Below are 14575 nucleotides of genomic sequence, written 5' to 3'. Positions count from 1 at the left end.
GGACATCAAAATGGTAAAAATTTCTAGTCTCTGTGGCTTCACCAATTTCCCACCCACTGAAAAACCAGTAGAGCTCAGATATGATGGAGCCTGTGGCAGAGTGCTGGTGACCACCAATTATTTACTTAGACCTGTCCTAAAATGCAATTTTCCCTGCAAATAAGGTACCCCAGCTGAGGGGTCAAGTCCCTTTTGCAACTTTGGATGAACGTTTTTTAAGACATAGGTGGTGAAGTAACTTAGAAAAGCAAAGTTCCCAAGCATGGAGGGAGTAGATCCAGGGGTGCACGAGAAGATGGCACACTATGTTTAATAGAAACAAACGTTGCTCCAAATTAGCCACATGATATTGGGTGAGTGATTGGAGTTCTAGGGAATGGGGAACAAACTTGAAGAGCAAATCCGGTGGTAAGGAAAAAAGCAATTGTTCAACAAATGCTTCTGTAAAACCCAATGGGGTCAGACCTGGTAAGCCATGAGGACACAAAGATCAATGTTACTGGGGTTTAGTCATTTCTACCATAAATATGGGAGCTAGATAGGAAGACTTTTACCAAATTAGAGATTTTGAGGGCTTGTTATTACTTGAAGAGCAAAAATCTGCTGGGTAAGTAGTCAGGCTATTGCTATAACTTTCATTGGAAATGCCAAGCCCATCTGTTAGGCGAGATTAGTTACATCCTTTACAAACATGAGGCTCACTATAGTAGGGTAAGCTGAAAATTTTAGCAATGGGCATCCTGAGAAGAAGTCTACACTTCAGCCAGTCCATGTTGATGATTCTCAGATGCCATGGATCCCATATTGATTTGTGTACTCCAGGCCTGGAATCTGGTTCCTCAACTGATGCCTTGTTACAAGAACGTTCTGATTGGTGGCTAGCCAGGAAGCAATATGGCAGGTCTAGGAGGCTCTGTCTGGGGTGATTTTTCTGAGATAGACTCACTGATTGCTTCCCTGAGAGGAAGTGACTCCTTTGATATTTTTTAATTGAAATCAACTCTGCTCAGAACCAGGGGCTATAGTTGCTCTTTGCTGAACTGCTTCTAACAAGCTTGCCATAGAAACGATGAACTTTAATGTTCAATCAATTAAAGTGATTTTTTTTTTATGTCAGGTGTGTACTCCAGCAAAGTTGAGATGCCCATTCTGGTTTGCACAGGTTTAAGGGGTGTGGGGGATGCTCTGAGATCATTCACAGTTCAGTGCTTTCTGGTCCAAATTGTGAGGCTGGCAGAGTCTCATTTGCTGCTTTCTGATCAGCTTGACAATGTTATAGTTTAATGTTTAATTGGAGAAGCAATTGGGGTCTGTTATAGTATTGCGGTTTAGCATATTTATTTTCCAGTGCTGTGATTTTTCTCATTGATAAATACTTTGGGGGGTTACAAATTCTTAAACATCAACACTCTATACTTCTTGAAAGTGGGATGCTACTAATTAATATAAGAGCTTATTTCAGCATTTTGGCCCCACAGGCAGCAAGTTATACTTAAGTCTAAGCTTTGGCAACTAATAACATGATGAATACTCTGTTGATTATCTGAATTTCTCTATAAAATGTGCAAATAACTGGGCACTGGAACTTTCACAGTGCAGAGACCCAGAGGTAACTTGTTTGCACCTAGAGGACTCAGTGTTTAATCCAAGGCTCTAGCTCGTAAGATCTCTCACATGAAATATAATGAGGAAGGCAATGAACACATCTAAGAACCCAAGAATTCTAAGAAGTGACAGCTGGAGGTTTGGTAGCAAGACCATTTTCTGGCTCAGATTTAAAGTGAGGGATGATTTGATCAGAAAAGTGCAAGTCAGGCATGATGGTGCACACCTGTCATCCCAGCAGCTCGGGAGGCTGAGGCAGGAGCATTGCAAGTTCAAAGCCAGCCTTAGCAACTTAGTGAGATCCTGTCTCTAAATAAAATACAAGAAAGAGCTGGTAATGTGATTCAGTCCCTGGGTTCAAGACTCCACCTCCCCCCAAAAATGTTTATATGGACAGCTCTGTCTAGCACATAGAAATAGGATGCTCACTGTCTGGCAAAACATGGAAGTGAAGCGGGGGAGGGGTGTGAAAAAGCACTGAAACCATGAACTAGAACTCAGAGCCCATTAGAATGGTCCTAAACAGCTTCTGATATTTGCACTAGTTCAGAGCTTCAGGAGAAGGGCCATCCACAGGCCCTTCTCACTAACCAGCCACTACACTAGTGAATGAGGCAGCTGAGCTCCCATCATTTCTTGTCTCATGGCTGCAGTAGCCTCTCCCTGTTTAATTCATTTTCCAGTCATAACATTCTTTATGAAATTACTATAGCCCTTTCCTGCTCTTAACTCTCTTATATCTTCTCATGGTTCTAAAACTCAAACCTAGGCTCCTTAGGCACATGCTACAGGAGATCTGCCGTCCCACCTCACTCTTCCAGCCAGTTACTCCACCACCAAGTTTCCTTGAAGTGCTCTACTTTCTGTTCCTTTTGCTGGAAATACTCTCCTTCCTGGCGTCGTTTAACTGATTCCTCATTATTGACACTTCCAGTGTCTTCTCAGCAAAGAGGCTTTCCATTAAAGCCTCCTCTACCCAAAGTCCACCATCTCTGCAAATCTTTATACTGTTTTTCCTCAGAGTGATTATGAACTTTGTTTATTTTGATTTTCAAGCATTGGTTAAAAAAAATTCTGAAGACTTCTGTAGTGTAGTCCAATAGAAGCCACCACCCTTGAGTGCTAAAAGAGGTGCAAGCGTCAGCTACCTTCTCCTACCTCTGTTCTCCCTCCAGGGCATTTCCCACATTGTTTTATTTAATATAGTTTTCAAATTGATTCAGTTTCCTTAAAGGAAACTTGAGATGACCTGCCATAAATAAATGTGATCTATATAACATGATCCCTTCTGAATCCAACAACATCTTCCATTAGAAGTCATGTCAGTGCCTCCTTAAGGACCCACTGAGACTTTGTTCCTGATCCCTCAGAAAACCTGAAAAACAACTGAAGGGGAATACTTTCCCTCAAGTTTCAGAGCTGGTTGCAGCTTTGAACAGGTAGTTGCCGTTTTGAGAGACCTGATCAACACTCAAGTTCAGCTCTCTTGACAACCCTGTTGCATGGTTCGTAGCTACACTCAATATCAGGCTTTGCCAGAAAAAAGTGCTGAGATTAGTTGGTGAAGCTACTGCTATTACTCAACAGGCCTTTTCTCAATATCTCACCACCATCTTTTAAGCTCAGTCCACATCTCTGACTTGTATGTCAACCCCAGACCCTCATTCCGGCAAGAATTATTTCCCCTCTCTCCCAGATATTCCGGGAACACTTTGATGGAATTTCCAGTCCAATACTCTATGCCAGTCTGACTCATTAAATTATGTATGTATGAATCTGCCTGCCTTAAGAGAGGTAAAACCGCCGAAGACAAAGATTTTTGGCTTCTTTATCAAAATCTCTCCTTTAAGACCTAGAACAGAGCCTGGAATATAACACGTGCTCCATAAATGTTGAGTTCAAAGTTAGTAACAGCGAATCTGATCTTTAAAAATTAAGGATTTACTTCGCTATTCAATGAAATTATTTTCCTTTTGAGAAACAGAGCCATCAACCTATAAGCTCTGCTCTATATATTGTTTTATAAAACTAATAACAATCAAACATTTTATAACAACACCCAAGTGTATATAAAGCTGTTCACTTTTTTAAGAAGATATTAAATTGGTTTTCCCCCTTTTGAAGGCATTTTGACATTTACTATAGGTTACTTCCAAATTCTGCAAAGCATTTAAATTATTGTGAATCATTCCATTACAGAGCAATAAAAACATCAATGGCCAAGGCTGCTTGGGACTTAATCATTACCCCATATACCTTGTGCTAACACACTGGGTGCACAGGAGGAAGGAAAGACGGAGGCAAATTGGCACACCTCACTACTTCAGTCAGAAATCCTGTTAACACTACCTTCTCCAAAAATCATTTCAAATAGATAAGGGAGGATAACTACAGGTGCATTTTTAAAAACTGCATAGAAATAGAATTCACTTGGAGGTGCCATCACAGACTTCAGTCTATTGAATGAGACTTTGGTCCAAGTGTTGGCAGACTTGGTCACATCAGTGTGCCCTTTCCTTAAAAGAACAAATCATCTGTGAGAACAGTTTCAACTCTGCATCAGGAGGAAACAAGTATGTATTACATAGTGTGTCCCTTGGTACTGAGCATTTTCCCAGTGAGCTGACTCACATCTAACTTCTATAACTTGGTGCAGGGAGGAGAGATGGAGAACCCTAGTGCATTGAATCCCAACTGTCATCCAACAGGAGTGCTGTTATTTTATGTATTATTAAGAAAGAAAAATGCTGCCAATCACGTTATGGCACAGTGTTGGTTCTAGAATATGTTTTCATTTCAGAGATGTAAAAATAGGAAAAAGTAAGTATCTTAGAACTGGAATTCTAAGTGACCTGTGCTGCATTTCATACAGTAGTAATAACAGTAAGTCCTAGAGGACACAAAATGCTAGCATTAAACTTGATCCCTTTGGACAGTGTCCCTTTTTTTAATAGGGTATTCACAGGTAGCAGGTTTGGAAACAACACAACTATCAAATGCAGGCAAGTACTTCCTGTGGCTGATTTCTAAGAGTGTTTCCTAGTTCTAGTCATCCAATAAAATTCAGGAAGCCCAATTAAACTTGAACTTCAGATGAACAACAAAACTTTTTTAGTTTAAGTATGTCCCAAATGATGTATGAGACAGAGACGTACGTACACCTTTAAGAAAAACTGAGTGTCTTGTATTCTTATTTGCTAAACTGAGCAACCAGGATAATTTTGATTGCTTCTGACCTTTACCACATACTTTTACTGTAGGACCTTAACATTCACCTGGGAGAAGCTTCCATTAATACTTTCTTCACTTCTCAGGACAACCCTGAGAGCTAGGGATCATCATTTTAGCAAAATTTCCTTCTCAGACTTGGATGGTTATTTCAATTAATCGGCACAGATCTGAATGTTTCATCCTTCCAGAGGGTATTCAGGTCCCAAAGATACAGATATCAGTAGAACCATGAAAGTACTTTCACTAACTAAAAGCAAGTTCTCAGGGGTGGTCCCTGTGATGGGGACAGTGTATCTATCCCCCAAAATACTACTACTCATAATAACAATGGTAGGAGCCAGCAGAACCAGGGAACACTGAGCCCACTTAATGTGTATGAGGAACATAACTGCTCCCAACTCTTACTGCTTCCATTGGGCAGAGAAAGGAATCTGAGGCACAAGGAGGTTAAGGTACTTGCTCTTCTCATTATTCAAGTACGGACTACACCTCATCTTCTCAGGGGATACCCAAGAAGTTGGCTATTCCTGAGATGAGCCCCTCCCCTCCCCACACTTTCACAAGTTTCTTGGTGAGAGAAAGCTGACTGTCTAAAACCTTTCTAGGCATGTGAGCCTCACCCAGTGCCATTCCCGTTTGCTAATCCCATCTCACTAAAAATCAACCACTTGCTGTCTGCCCCAGCAGGAGCAGATTAAATAAATGGTATGTTAATGACTAGACTCCACCTTTTCCTTAGGGCAACCTAAAGTCTTGTGGCAGGTTCATCTAAAACCACACTGGGCTATGAAAATTCACCCTAGGCAAACAATACCTTTTGGATAAGATACAGTTTCAAATTCTTAGGGCTTCCAGGTTCTTAGTTTGCTTACAGGAAGTGGAATTTTATTCTCAATTGCAGCAGGTTTAATTTCCAAGTCACTTGAGTGGATTGTCTAGGACACAAGTCTTACCAATCATCAGGGCCTTCCCTAGGCTCCCCATTCCTACAGAGACTACATATTCATTCAGGGGTTCCTGACTGACCAGTCAGTAATTTTTTTTTTCTTGTTTTGGTACCAGGGTTTCAACCCAGGAGTATTTAACCATTGAGCCACATCCCCAGCCCTTTGTTATATTTTATTTAGTGACAGGGTCTCTCTGAGTTGTTTAAGGCCTAGCTAACTAGCTGAGGCTGGCTTTGAACTTGCTATCCTCCTGCTTCAGCCTCCAGGATTATAGGTTTGCGCTATTGTGCAGGGCTCCTGATCAACATCTTAAGCATCCAAAGCCTCTAGCTCAGTCCTCACTTTGACCTAAGGTAAACAGAAGAAAAGTAGTTCTGCAGCTTGGTTTGCAAAGGACAGATTTGATACAGTTGCAAGCAATAGATAAGAATAAATGTATTACAGTGAGTTCTTCATATCCATGGTTCCCCTTCTCGGGATTCAACCCCATGGATGGAAAACTGCAGATAAAAAAAAAAAAAACAACGCATCTGTACTTAACATGTACAATAGACATTTTCTTTGTCCTTAGTCCCTAAACAACCAGTACAACTCTTTTTAAACCTTGTAATATTAGATATTATAAGTAATCTAGAGATGACTTGATGTATACTGGAGGATGGACATAGGCTACATGTAAACACTCTTGCTATTTTATACAAGGGACTTGAGAACGTGCAGATTTTGGTATCCTACAGGAAGGTTCTGGAATCAATCCCCCATGGACACAGGCTGACAACTATATTTGTATTGGTGTGTGAGTTCTGTCTACGCAGAGAAATGCATCTCCTTCTGCAGTGCTTATGAATGGTGAGTGCACCATTGGAATTGCCTGAGAACTATATGTTTTATACATATGTAAAATATATAGTTCTCAGGCAATATATGTGTGTGTGTGTATATATATATATATATATATACACACATACACATATATAACATTTTAAAATCTCCAAACCCATTAAATCAGAATCCCTGGGGTGAGTTTTGTATTTTCAAGTTTCCTAGTTGATTCCAATGGGCACCCAGGGTTGGGCTGTTCTAAAGAAAACCACATGCTTTCATTTGGGAGCCTTTAGGAGGGAAATAGCCTACACTTTAAAAACCATGTAAAAACAGAATTTTCCAATATGATTAGTTTTTGTTTTATTTCCTAGTTCCTGTAAACAACTTCCAAGGGTGGGCACAATGGTGCCATCTGTAAGGCATATGACAATAACAGACGGTCGCCCCATAACCAGGAAGGCATTAGTGGTCGCAGACTCTAAATTATTTGGATTCATCTGGTGTGATTCCAGTCGCTTGAAGCCCCTTAATGCTTGATTTCTGTGTCTTCCCATGGCAGGAGCACAAGTGGGAAGACCGTATTTTCTAGGCTTTGCATTGTTCTCTGTCATTCCATTGAGTTGTTACAAGATGGATTTATAGCAGACCTAAAGGTAGTATCGAAATGAAAATTAGTTCCTGAGTGGAATAGCAATCCCACTCTCTTTGCCTGTAGCAACCACGTCATCTCCTCATCACTGCCTCTGTGAGGAAGGAAATGACTTCTTAATGTGGTTTTCTTCCACTAAGGAGAATTAAATCTATGTGGCAAAAATGTAAAACCAGTATGCTGGCAGCCAAATTCTGAAAGGAAGATCCATGACCCTCATAAACATATTTGTGGCCCAGTTATATGCTAATGAGTGTCATTTAGGCTCTGACTTAGTGTGGAAATAGAGCTCAGCTGGAGAGCAAGGCTGTCTTTCTCTCTCTGTTTTGCCTTCTGTAGCAAAGTTTGCCGGAAATGGAGGGGGAAACTTCTTCACCTCCCAGGAGCTGTCAGGGTGAGGTCTCTGGATTAGTTTTAGACAAGATTATTTGCAAAGGCTCTGATTTTGGTGTGAATATGTGTGGAGGAGTGGGACAGTATCCTCACCAGAACAGAGGTCAAAAGGGAGGTGAACCTCCATTCAGGCTGTGAGGGTCCTTGATTAGGATTTAATAATGGGTCAGAGTGAGTTATGACTCACTTGATTTCAGAGAAAAAGACAGAGTGCAGGTGTTGAAGAGGAACATGCTAGCTACCCCTTAGGTAGGCGTGTTTTTACGCTGAAGATTTATAGCACAGACATGATCTAAGAGGGTGTCATTGGTTCTCCTTTGTGTTGGTGACTAGGGGTCATTTTCCTTCTTTGTTTTTGATGAAAGACCTCTAATATCTTCTGTCAGGGGGTTTTGTCATTCTGCTTTGTATTCATGGGGTGACATTGAAGGTTTGATTACTTCATCTAGACATCACCTTGTAATCAGGTCCTAAAAATATAAATCACAAAAATATCTACTTGTTGAGCAAAGGCATTCTCAGACCTATTTTAGGTTCAGGTCAAGAAAGAAGTTATTTATGGACTTGCGAGTAAGTTCTGATCAATTGATGCAACGGTGCTGTTTGTGATCAAAATATGTGAAAGTGAACTTTAATTATGGACTTTCAGCCAAACCCATAATCCCAGCAATTTGGGAGGTAGAGGCAGGAGGATCACAAATTTGAGGCCACCCTTAGCAATTTAGGAAGAACTTTTCTCAAAACAAAAAAGTCTGGGATATAGCTCAGTGGTCCCTTCACCTTCTGAACATAGCCCTCATTGCTCTAAGGTTTATTTTTATAAAAAAAAAGAAAAAAAGTTTTCTTCCTGTAGTTGATGGATCTGGGAAGTGAATCCTAACAACCATCACAGTGCCCTTGGACCCCCTACCAGAGTATACCTGGAATGTCACCCTTTAAGTTCCTTTAAATAGCCCCTGTCCCTCCTGATGGGGGAAGTCACAGCCTTTGGGACCCGAGGCCCTCCTTTGCTAGCAAAGGAATAAACCTTCTCCTAGTTATTAAATTGGCATTGGGGACAGGGACCACCACGATTTTAGTTACAGGCTCAATCCACGAAAAAAAAAATAACAAATCTGAATGTTTAATCCATGTGAAAGTGGACCCTCCAGGATCCACAGGTGAAGGTTTTAGGGACAACCCTCATGCCTACCATTACTGCTTGGATGACTTTTCACAAGTGAATATTACTTCCACGGGTCTTAGTAAAAAAGTAAAAACTGTCTAATGGGTTATTTTAAACTGCTCTTTACATCATTCACCTCAAGGGACTTAACACAAAATACTATATATTATGGGGAAGGTACACCTTCAGCATGTTAGAATGTGTAGAACCACATGGAGGAATAACAGACTTACATAAGAAAAAAGAGTTCTGAAAACTTCTGATAGAAGTTTTATTCACTCTATATGTGATCATGAGACCTACACAAGATGTATAAAAAATATGAGTATCTGAGGAGGATTTCAAAATAATTGACGGAAACCAAGTGTTAAATGGTTTTCTCATCAACTTGTTTGCCGGCTCAAGGCCTCTCTTGCTGGAAATGCTCCTTTCTTACTCAGTAGTCATCGTCCCTGTATTGTTATCATAAATTTGCTTGGACAATTGTTTCACAGAACAGGTACTCAGAGCTCATGTGAGAGGCTAAGCAGAAGACGGTGGCAGGTAGGCCAGCCTGGGGGAAATGGCCACTGGTAGGTGGCAAATTCATACTTTTAGACTTTGAGAAGTAAAATAAATGAATGATGCCTGCCACACCTAAGAAAGCTAAAGAGTAGGGGGACTGTGAACGGCAGAAGGCCCCCCAACAACTAGCCACCTCACTCTGTCCCCAGCAGAAGGCTACCATGTAACCTAATCTGGTTTTCTCAGAAAAGCTGGAAATGTGGATTCATTTGTGTGGTCTCCTTATTTTCGAATTTTGGCAATTAACCTAATTAAGAAACACACACTTACCAGCAGCTAATCTGCAGTCCTCCCAACATTTATTCAATGAGATCCCATTAATGAGCCAATCCCATTTTCTCTCCAAAGCTCCAGAAACATGACAAAGAGGGAGTGGACTCCCCAGCCTCCTGGAGATCAGAGGAGGAAATGGCGGCGGAAGCTGCAGCTCTGAGGGTCTACTTTCAATGACAGGTAAAGACTGTGCACTTTGTCATCACCCAAACACTCTGCTGGCCCTCAGGAAAGGGTCTCCTGGCTGGGAAGGGGGACAAAGATAAGCAGCTTAACCAATATCTTCAGCTGGTGGCTGCAAAAGTCTCAACAGCTAAAGTGGAGAAAACTAGGCTCTTTAAGGAATTTTTTTCCAGCACCCTTCCGCTCCAGACCTGCTCTCCCTGTCTCTCCTCCAGGGCTGTGGCTCTCCATTCCAACAGCTACACAGCAGATGGTGGGTAAAGCAAACCTGCTTGTTTGAAATGTCCAAACCCTCTAAAGGTGCGACAGTGCCCTCAGGCTCCAGATTCTTTGTCCCTCAGCCTCACCCAGGTAGACTCCTTTCTCTGTTGCTGCTATTTGGTAAATTTCTCTTTTTCTTAAGGTGCTAGGAAGCTCAGGCGACAGGGAAAAATTAGGACTTATTAAGATTTTGCATTAATGATGTTTAACTGTTGCTAGAATAAGATTGTGGTAGAAAGCTACAATCTCCTTTTTTAGAATTCATGCTTAGAATAATTTTTTTTTCCAATGGATATTATACATTGATCTTCTGACATTTGTTCATAAGTAGGATTGCCATGCAATACTGGGAGCAGACTGGAAAATTATTGTTTATCTGAAATTCAAATGTAAACTGGCTGTCCTGCATTTTATTTTATTTTGGTACTGGATTGAACTCAGGGTTGCTTTACCATTAAGCAACATACCTACCCCTTTTATTTTAAGATTAAGTGGCCTAGACTGGCCTCTAGTGATTCTCCTGCCTCAGCTTCTTGAGTCGCTGGGATTGCAGGTATGCACAACTGGTTGTCATACACTTTAATGGACCTCAGATAAACATCCTTTAAATAATTCTTTTTCCTTTTAGAATTAGATGCTTCTTCCTTTAGCCTGTTTATAAGTTGTTGGAGCAGATACTAATTTAAAACAAAATTATTGAGCAAATACTGGTAGCAATTGAATTGTATAAAGTTTTGCCAACCACTTAGTAGTCATGATTTTGGCTGGAAAACAATACATTGCACCTTACCCAGGGTTTTGCTTTCCCTAGTTTTAGTTACCCTCCCTCAACTACAGTGCAAAAATATTAGATGGAAAATTGCAGAAATAAGCCATTCATAAATTTTACATTGCATGCCCTCCTGCTCTATCTCCCCCGAGACGAAAAACATTTCTAACTTATCCACACAGTATACACTACCCTCCTGTTAGTCACATCAGAGTTGTCAGATAAACTTTCCAATGTTTAAGTGACTCTTGAGGAATGCTGCAGAGTGCTTCCTTTAAGTAGCATCACAAGTCTAGTACAATAAGATATTTTGAGAGAGTTAATATTCACCTAACTTTTTTTTTTAATTTTTAGTTGTAGGCAGACACAATACCTTTATTTTTATGTGGTGCTGAGGATCTAACCAAGTGCCTCACACGAGCTAGGCAAGTGTCCTACCACTGAGCCACAACCCCCACATAACTTTTAATATAGTGTATTTTTATAATTGTTTTATTCATTTTTGTTAATGCCTTAATGTATCTGATTTATACATTAAACTATCCTAGGTATATATACAGAGGAAAAACATAGTATCAAACTCCATATATGCTATCTCAGGCTTTAGACATCTACTTGGGGCAGATACTGTAAAATAACCCCTGCATGTAAGAGGGAACGTCTGTTTTTACTTCAAAATGGAAGTTTTATTAGATAATTTAAAATCTATGTGCATTTCTTGTCCTTTCTCTCCCCAACCCCCTTCTCAAAGTACTTAGAGACCCCAGAGTTCCTCCCCTCCAAGTTCTGTGCAATTGTGGTGAAGGCTCAGGCACTTGCATCTAGAAAGCTCATTTCATTCTCCCTGTCATCTGTGTGTCAGCTCTGCACTTAGTTGCCTGAAGGCACAGAGCATGGTGTAGCAAAAGCTGTCTTTCATATATTATTTTTAACCTTTTCCACTGTTCATCTTCTTTCTTAAAAAAAAAAAAGAAAAAAAAAAGGACCGATAAAATGAACTTTGGTCTATGGGCATGACTACAAACCTCTTTCTATTCTCCTCTCAGAATACCGCCTTTGAAAGAGAACATGTCATTTTGGAGTGCCCTGTTCAAATGGGGGTCACAGATGTTCAGGCTTGACTTTCTAGGCTGAAATTGTTTTCTGAGTTACCTATATAATGGGTATTTTCAGGCAGAGCCAAGAAGGCTCTAGGTTTTTCCTGGGGCTTGCTGAACTCTAAGGGTCTATATTTGAATGCATTTTCTAGATGTTTTAAGAAGATTTAAACTTACAACCTGATTTTGCTTCTGTCTTGCCCTGAGGCCTGACATCTCCTATCTTCCAGGTAAAGCCATTTGTCTTATGAGTCTTGCCAGAAAGACATTCACCCTAAGAAATATCCTACAAGCTACTGTCAAGCCTGCCTGTGTGTTTTTAAATTAACAGATATTTGTATCTCTCTTTAAGGGTGTTGTTTATAGACCAAACTAATGACCTCCTGAGCTGTGGGGATTTAGTTAGCACCTTAGAGACCAGGGACTTACACTTAGGGTCCTTCAATTTTACCAAGAACATCCCCTTTACCTGCATGGATGAATATACCTCCCTCTAGAGACAAAGGGGGACAGAAACTTGGTCCTTAGGTTATTCCTCATCTTCTTTCACACCCACCTAACTTCCCTTTTCAAAATGCCTCTACACACTGAATTTTTATACAGTGTTAAATGGTTCATGGAATATTGAAATTTTTTTACTAAACAGAGCAATAAATTTTTTTTAAAATCCATTATTTATCTGAAATTCAGATCAACTTGGCCTCTCCCAGCTATCCTGATCGTACCCTCAGGAGCAAGTCAGTCTTAGGCAGAGCAAGTTCAAAGACTTGGCACTTGCTCTGCAAGACCAGATGATTCTCCACACATAGGAGCTGACAGGATGGGGCACAGCCCAGCATGGATGACTAAAGCCAATTCTTACTGACAGATTCTATGATAATCCTGTGTTGCCAGTGAAGAGAAAACCAAGGCTCTGTGATGTTAAGTGTTATTCTAAGGTACATGGTGGGCCTAGGCTGTCTAACCCAAAGGCCATTTCCTGATCTTTGTACTGCTCACTTTGCTTAAAGAGCTCCCTCTTCCAGCCAGTCCCTTCTCCCTTTCCTAGGACCCCTCAAACATTTTTTTAGGATTTTTATCTTATCTGCTGGTCTCTCTGGCTTCCCTGTAAGGTCCCCTCTGTGACCCCTGCCTCCCTTCATGCTGTATCCAGGTACCAGGAATCAAAATGGCCCAGATTCCCCCAACATTGACTTTACTGATTCCAACCAGGCTGCCCTCCTCCCTCTGTTCTCTACCATCTGAACTCATGGTCAAGAAATGCAACCTTGGGCAGGTTCAGGGGTTCCCAAATTGCATGCATTTTGTCATAGAAGATCACCAAGGGCATCATTTACCTGATTCACTTTTTAAGTTTGGGTACATTAGTCTTAAACTGTGTATCTTAGCCTTGATGAAAAAAAACTACTTGTAATTAGAAGTTAAGCATGAAAATATAGTAATAATAAAAATAAAACTGTGCTGGTAAAATTCCAGCACGCTGGTAGTCATCAGGACTGAAGTTATTTTCTCTTTGTTAGAAAGTGAGGCGGGCGGGCCACTCTCAGAGAGGCATTTAATTTCAGCACGAACCTGAGACTCTCCACTTGACCTATTCAGAAGGATAAAAAGAGAATGACCTATACAGAGATCAGTGTAGGTCACCTAAAATTAAACAGGCATATGATTCCCATCTTTGGAAAAACAGTAACGGAGGTTGGAAGTGAAATCCGGAGCAAGAGAACTCTAGACTATTCCAACCACTGAGCCAGTCCTTCCTTCCTTCAACTAGACATGCTGAGAATACAGGGTGCATGGGGGAAATCCAAGAGTCAACCTTCCTAGGGATACTGGGTCACCATTTTGTCACCAGGCATGAAGTATACACCACAGCTCACTGCCTCCCCCAATCCTGGGGGCACACTCAGTCTCCAAGCTGAGCATCTTCTGGGATTTGCTTTTAACACTTGGCTTGCCCAGAGTGTACCTTACAAACCACAGGACTCCAGAGAAGAATCCCTACACCCAAAAAAGAACTCCAAGAGGCAAAGAGTCACTGTCTGCTTGCTTTGGGTTATACCTAGCAACGGTGATAAGTAAAAACCCCTGTTCTGGATCTATTTTTTTTTTTGGTGGGGGGAGGGTGGTAGTATTAGTGGTTGAGTGCCCCTGAGTTCAATCCCCGAGCCACATCCCCAGCACTAGTTTGGATTTTATTTACAGACAGGGTTTCACCCAGTTGCTCAGTGCCTCTCTGTGGCTGGCTTTGAACTCGCAATCCTCCTGGCTCTGCATCTTCTTTATGTATGAACCCAGACTAATCCTCAGGATGACTTGAGTGCCATTAGGACCATAAAGAGAAACATCCCAGAACTATAAGCTCTCTCCTCAGCCTCTTGAAGCTATCACGGCATGCACATCAGTTAGGGGAATTCGCTCTGCCTTCCCATTTAACCTGGGCGGAGGTCTTGGTGTCTTAGCCACCTTCTACTATCCCTGGGCTAGCAGAAAAGGACTTTGAATCAGTTTCTGATTCAGCAGTAGTGAAAAACGGACACGGCCTTTGCTGTGCCCAGAGAGGGCCACTGGTTGCTGAATGAAGCTGCATCTCCCTCCTCCCTGCCCACCTGACAG

General features: G+C 41.2%; 1 protein-coding gene across 18 annotated transcripts in view; it reads left to right on the top strand.

Annotated features, from left to right (window-relative positions):
- Fhit (fragile histidine triad diadenosine triphosphatase) overlaps nucleotides 1-14575 on the top strand; it is a 1362797-nt gene that overhangs the window by 1326813 nt on the left and 21409 nt on the right. For all 18 annotated transcript variants that reach the window (XM_078038558.1, XM_078038544.1, XM_078038546.1 and 15 more), the window contains one exon: nucleotides 9728-9832. In XM_078038558.1, the coding sequence (XP_077894684.1) occupies nucleotides 9728-9829 (102 nt within the window). In that variant the 3' untranslated portion in view covers nucleotides 9830-9832. The remainder of the gene's footprint in view (nucleotides 1-9727; nucleotides 9833-14575) is intronic.

Source organism: Ictidomys tridecemlineatus, chromosome 2 (assembly GCF_052094955.1).
Source record: "Ictidomys tridecemlineatus isolate mIctTri1 chromosome 2, mIctTri1.hap1, whole genome shotgun sequence".
NCBI lineage: Eukaryota > Metazoa > Chordata > Mammalia > Rodentia > Sciuridae > Ictidomys > Ictidomys tridecemlineatus.
Note: the sequence above shows the minus strand (reverse complement) of the source record. Positions and strands in the feature narration are given on the sequence as shown.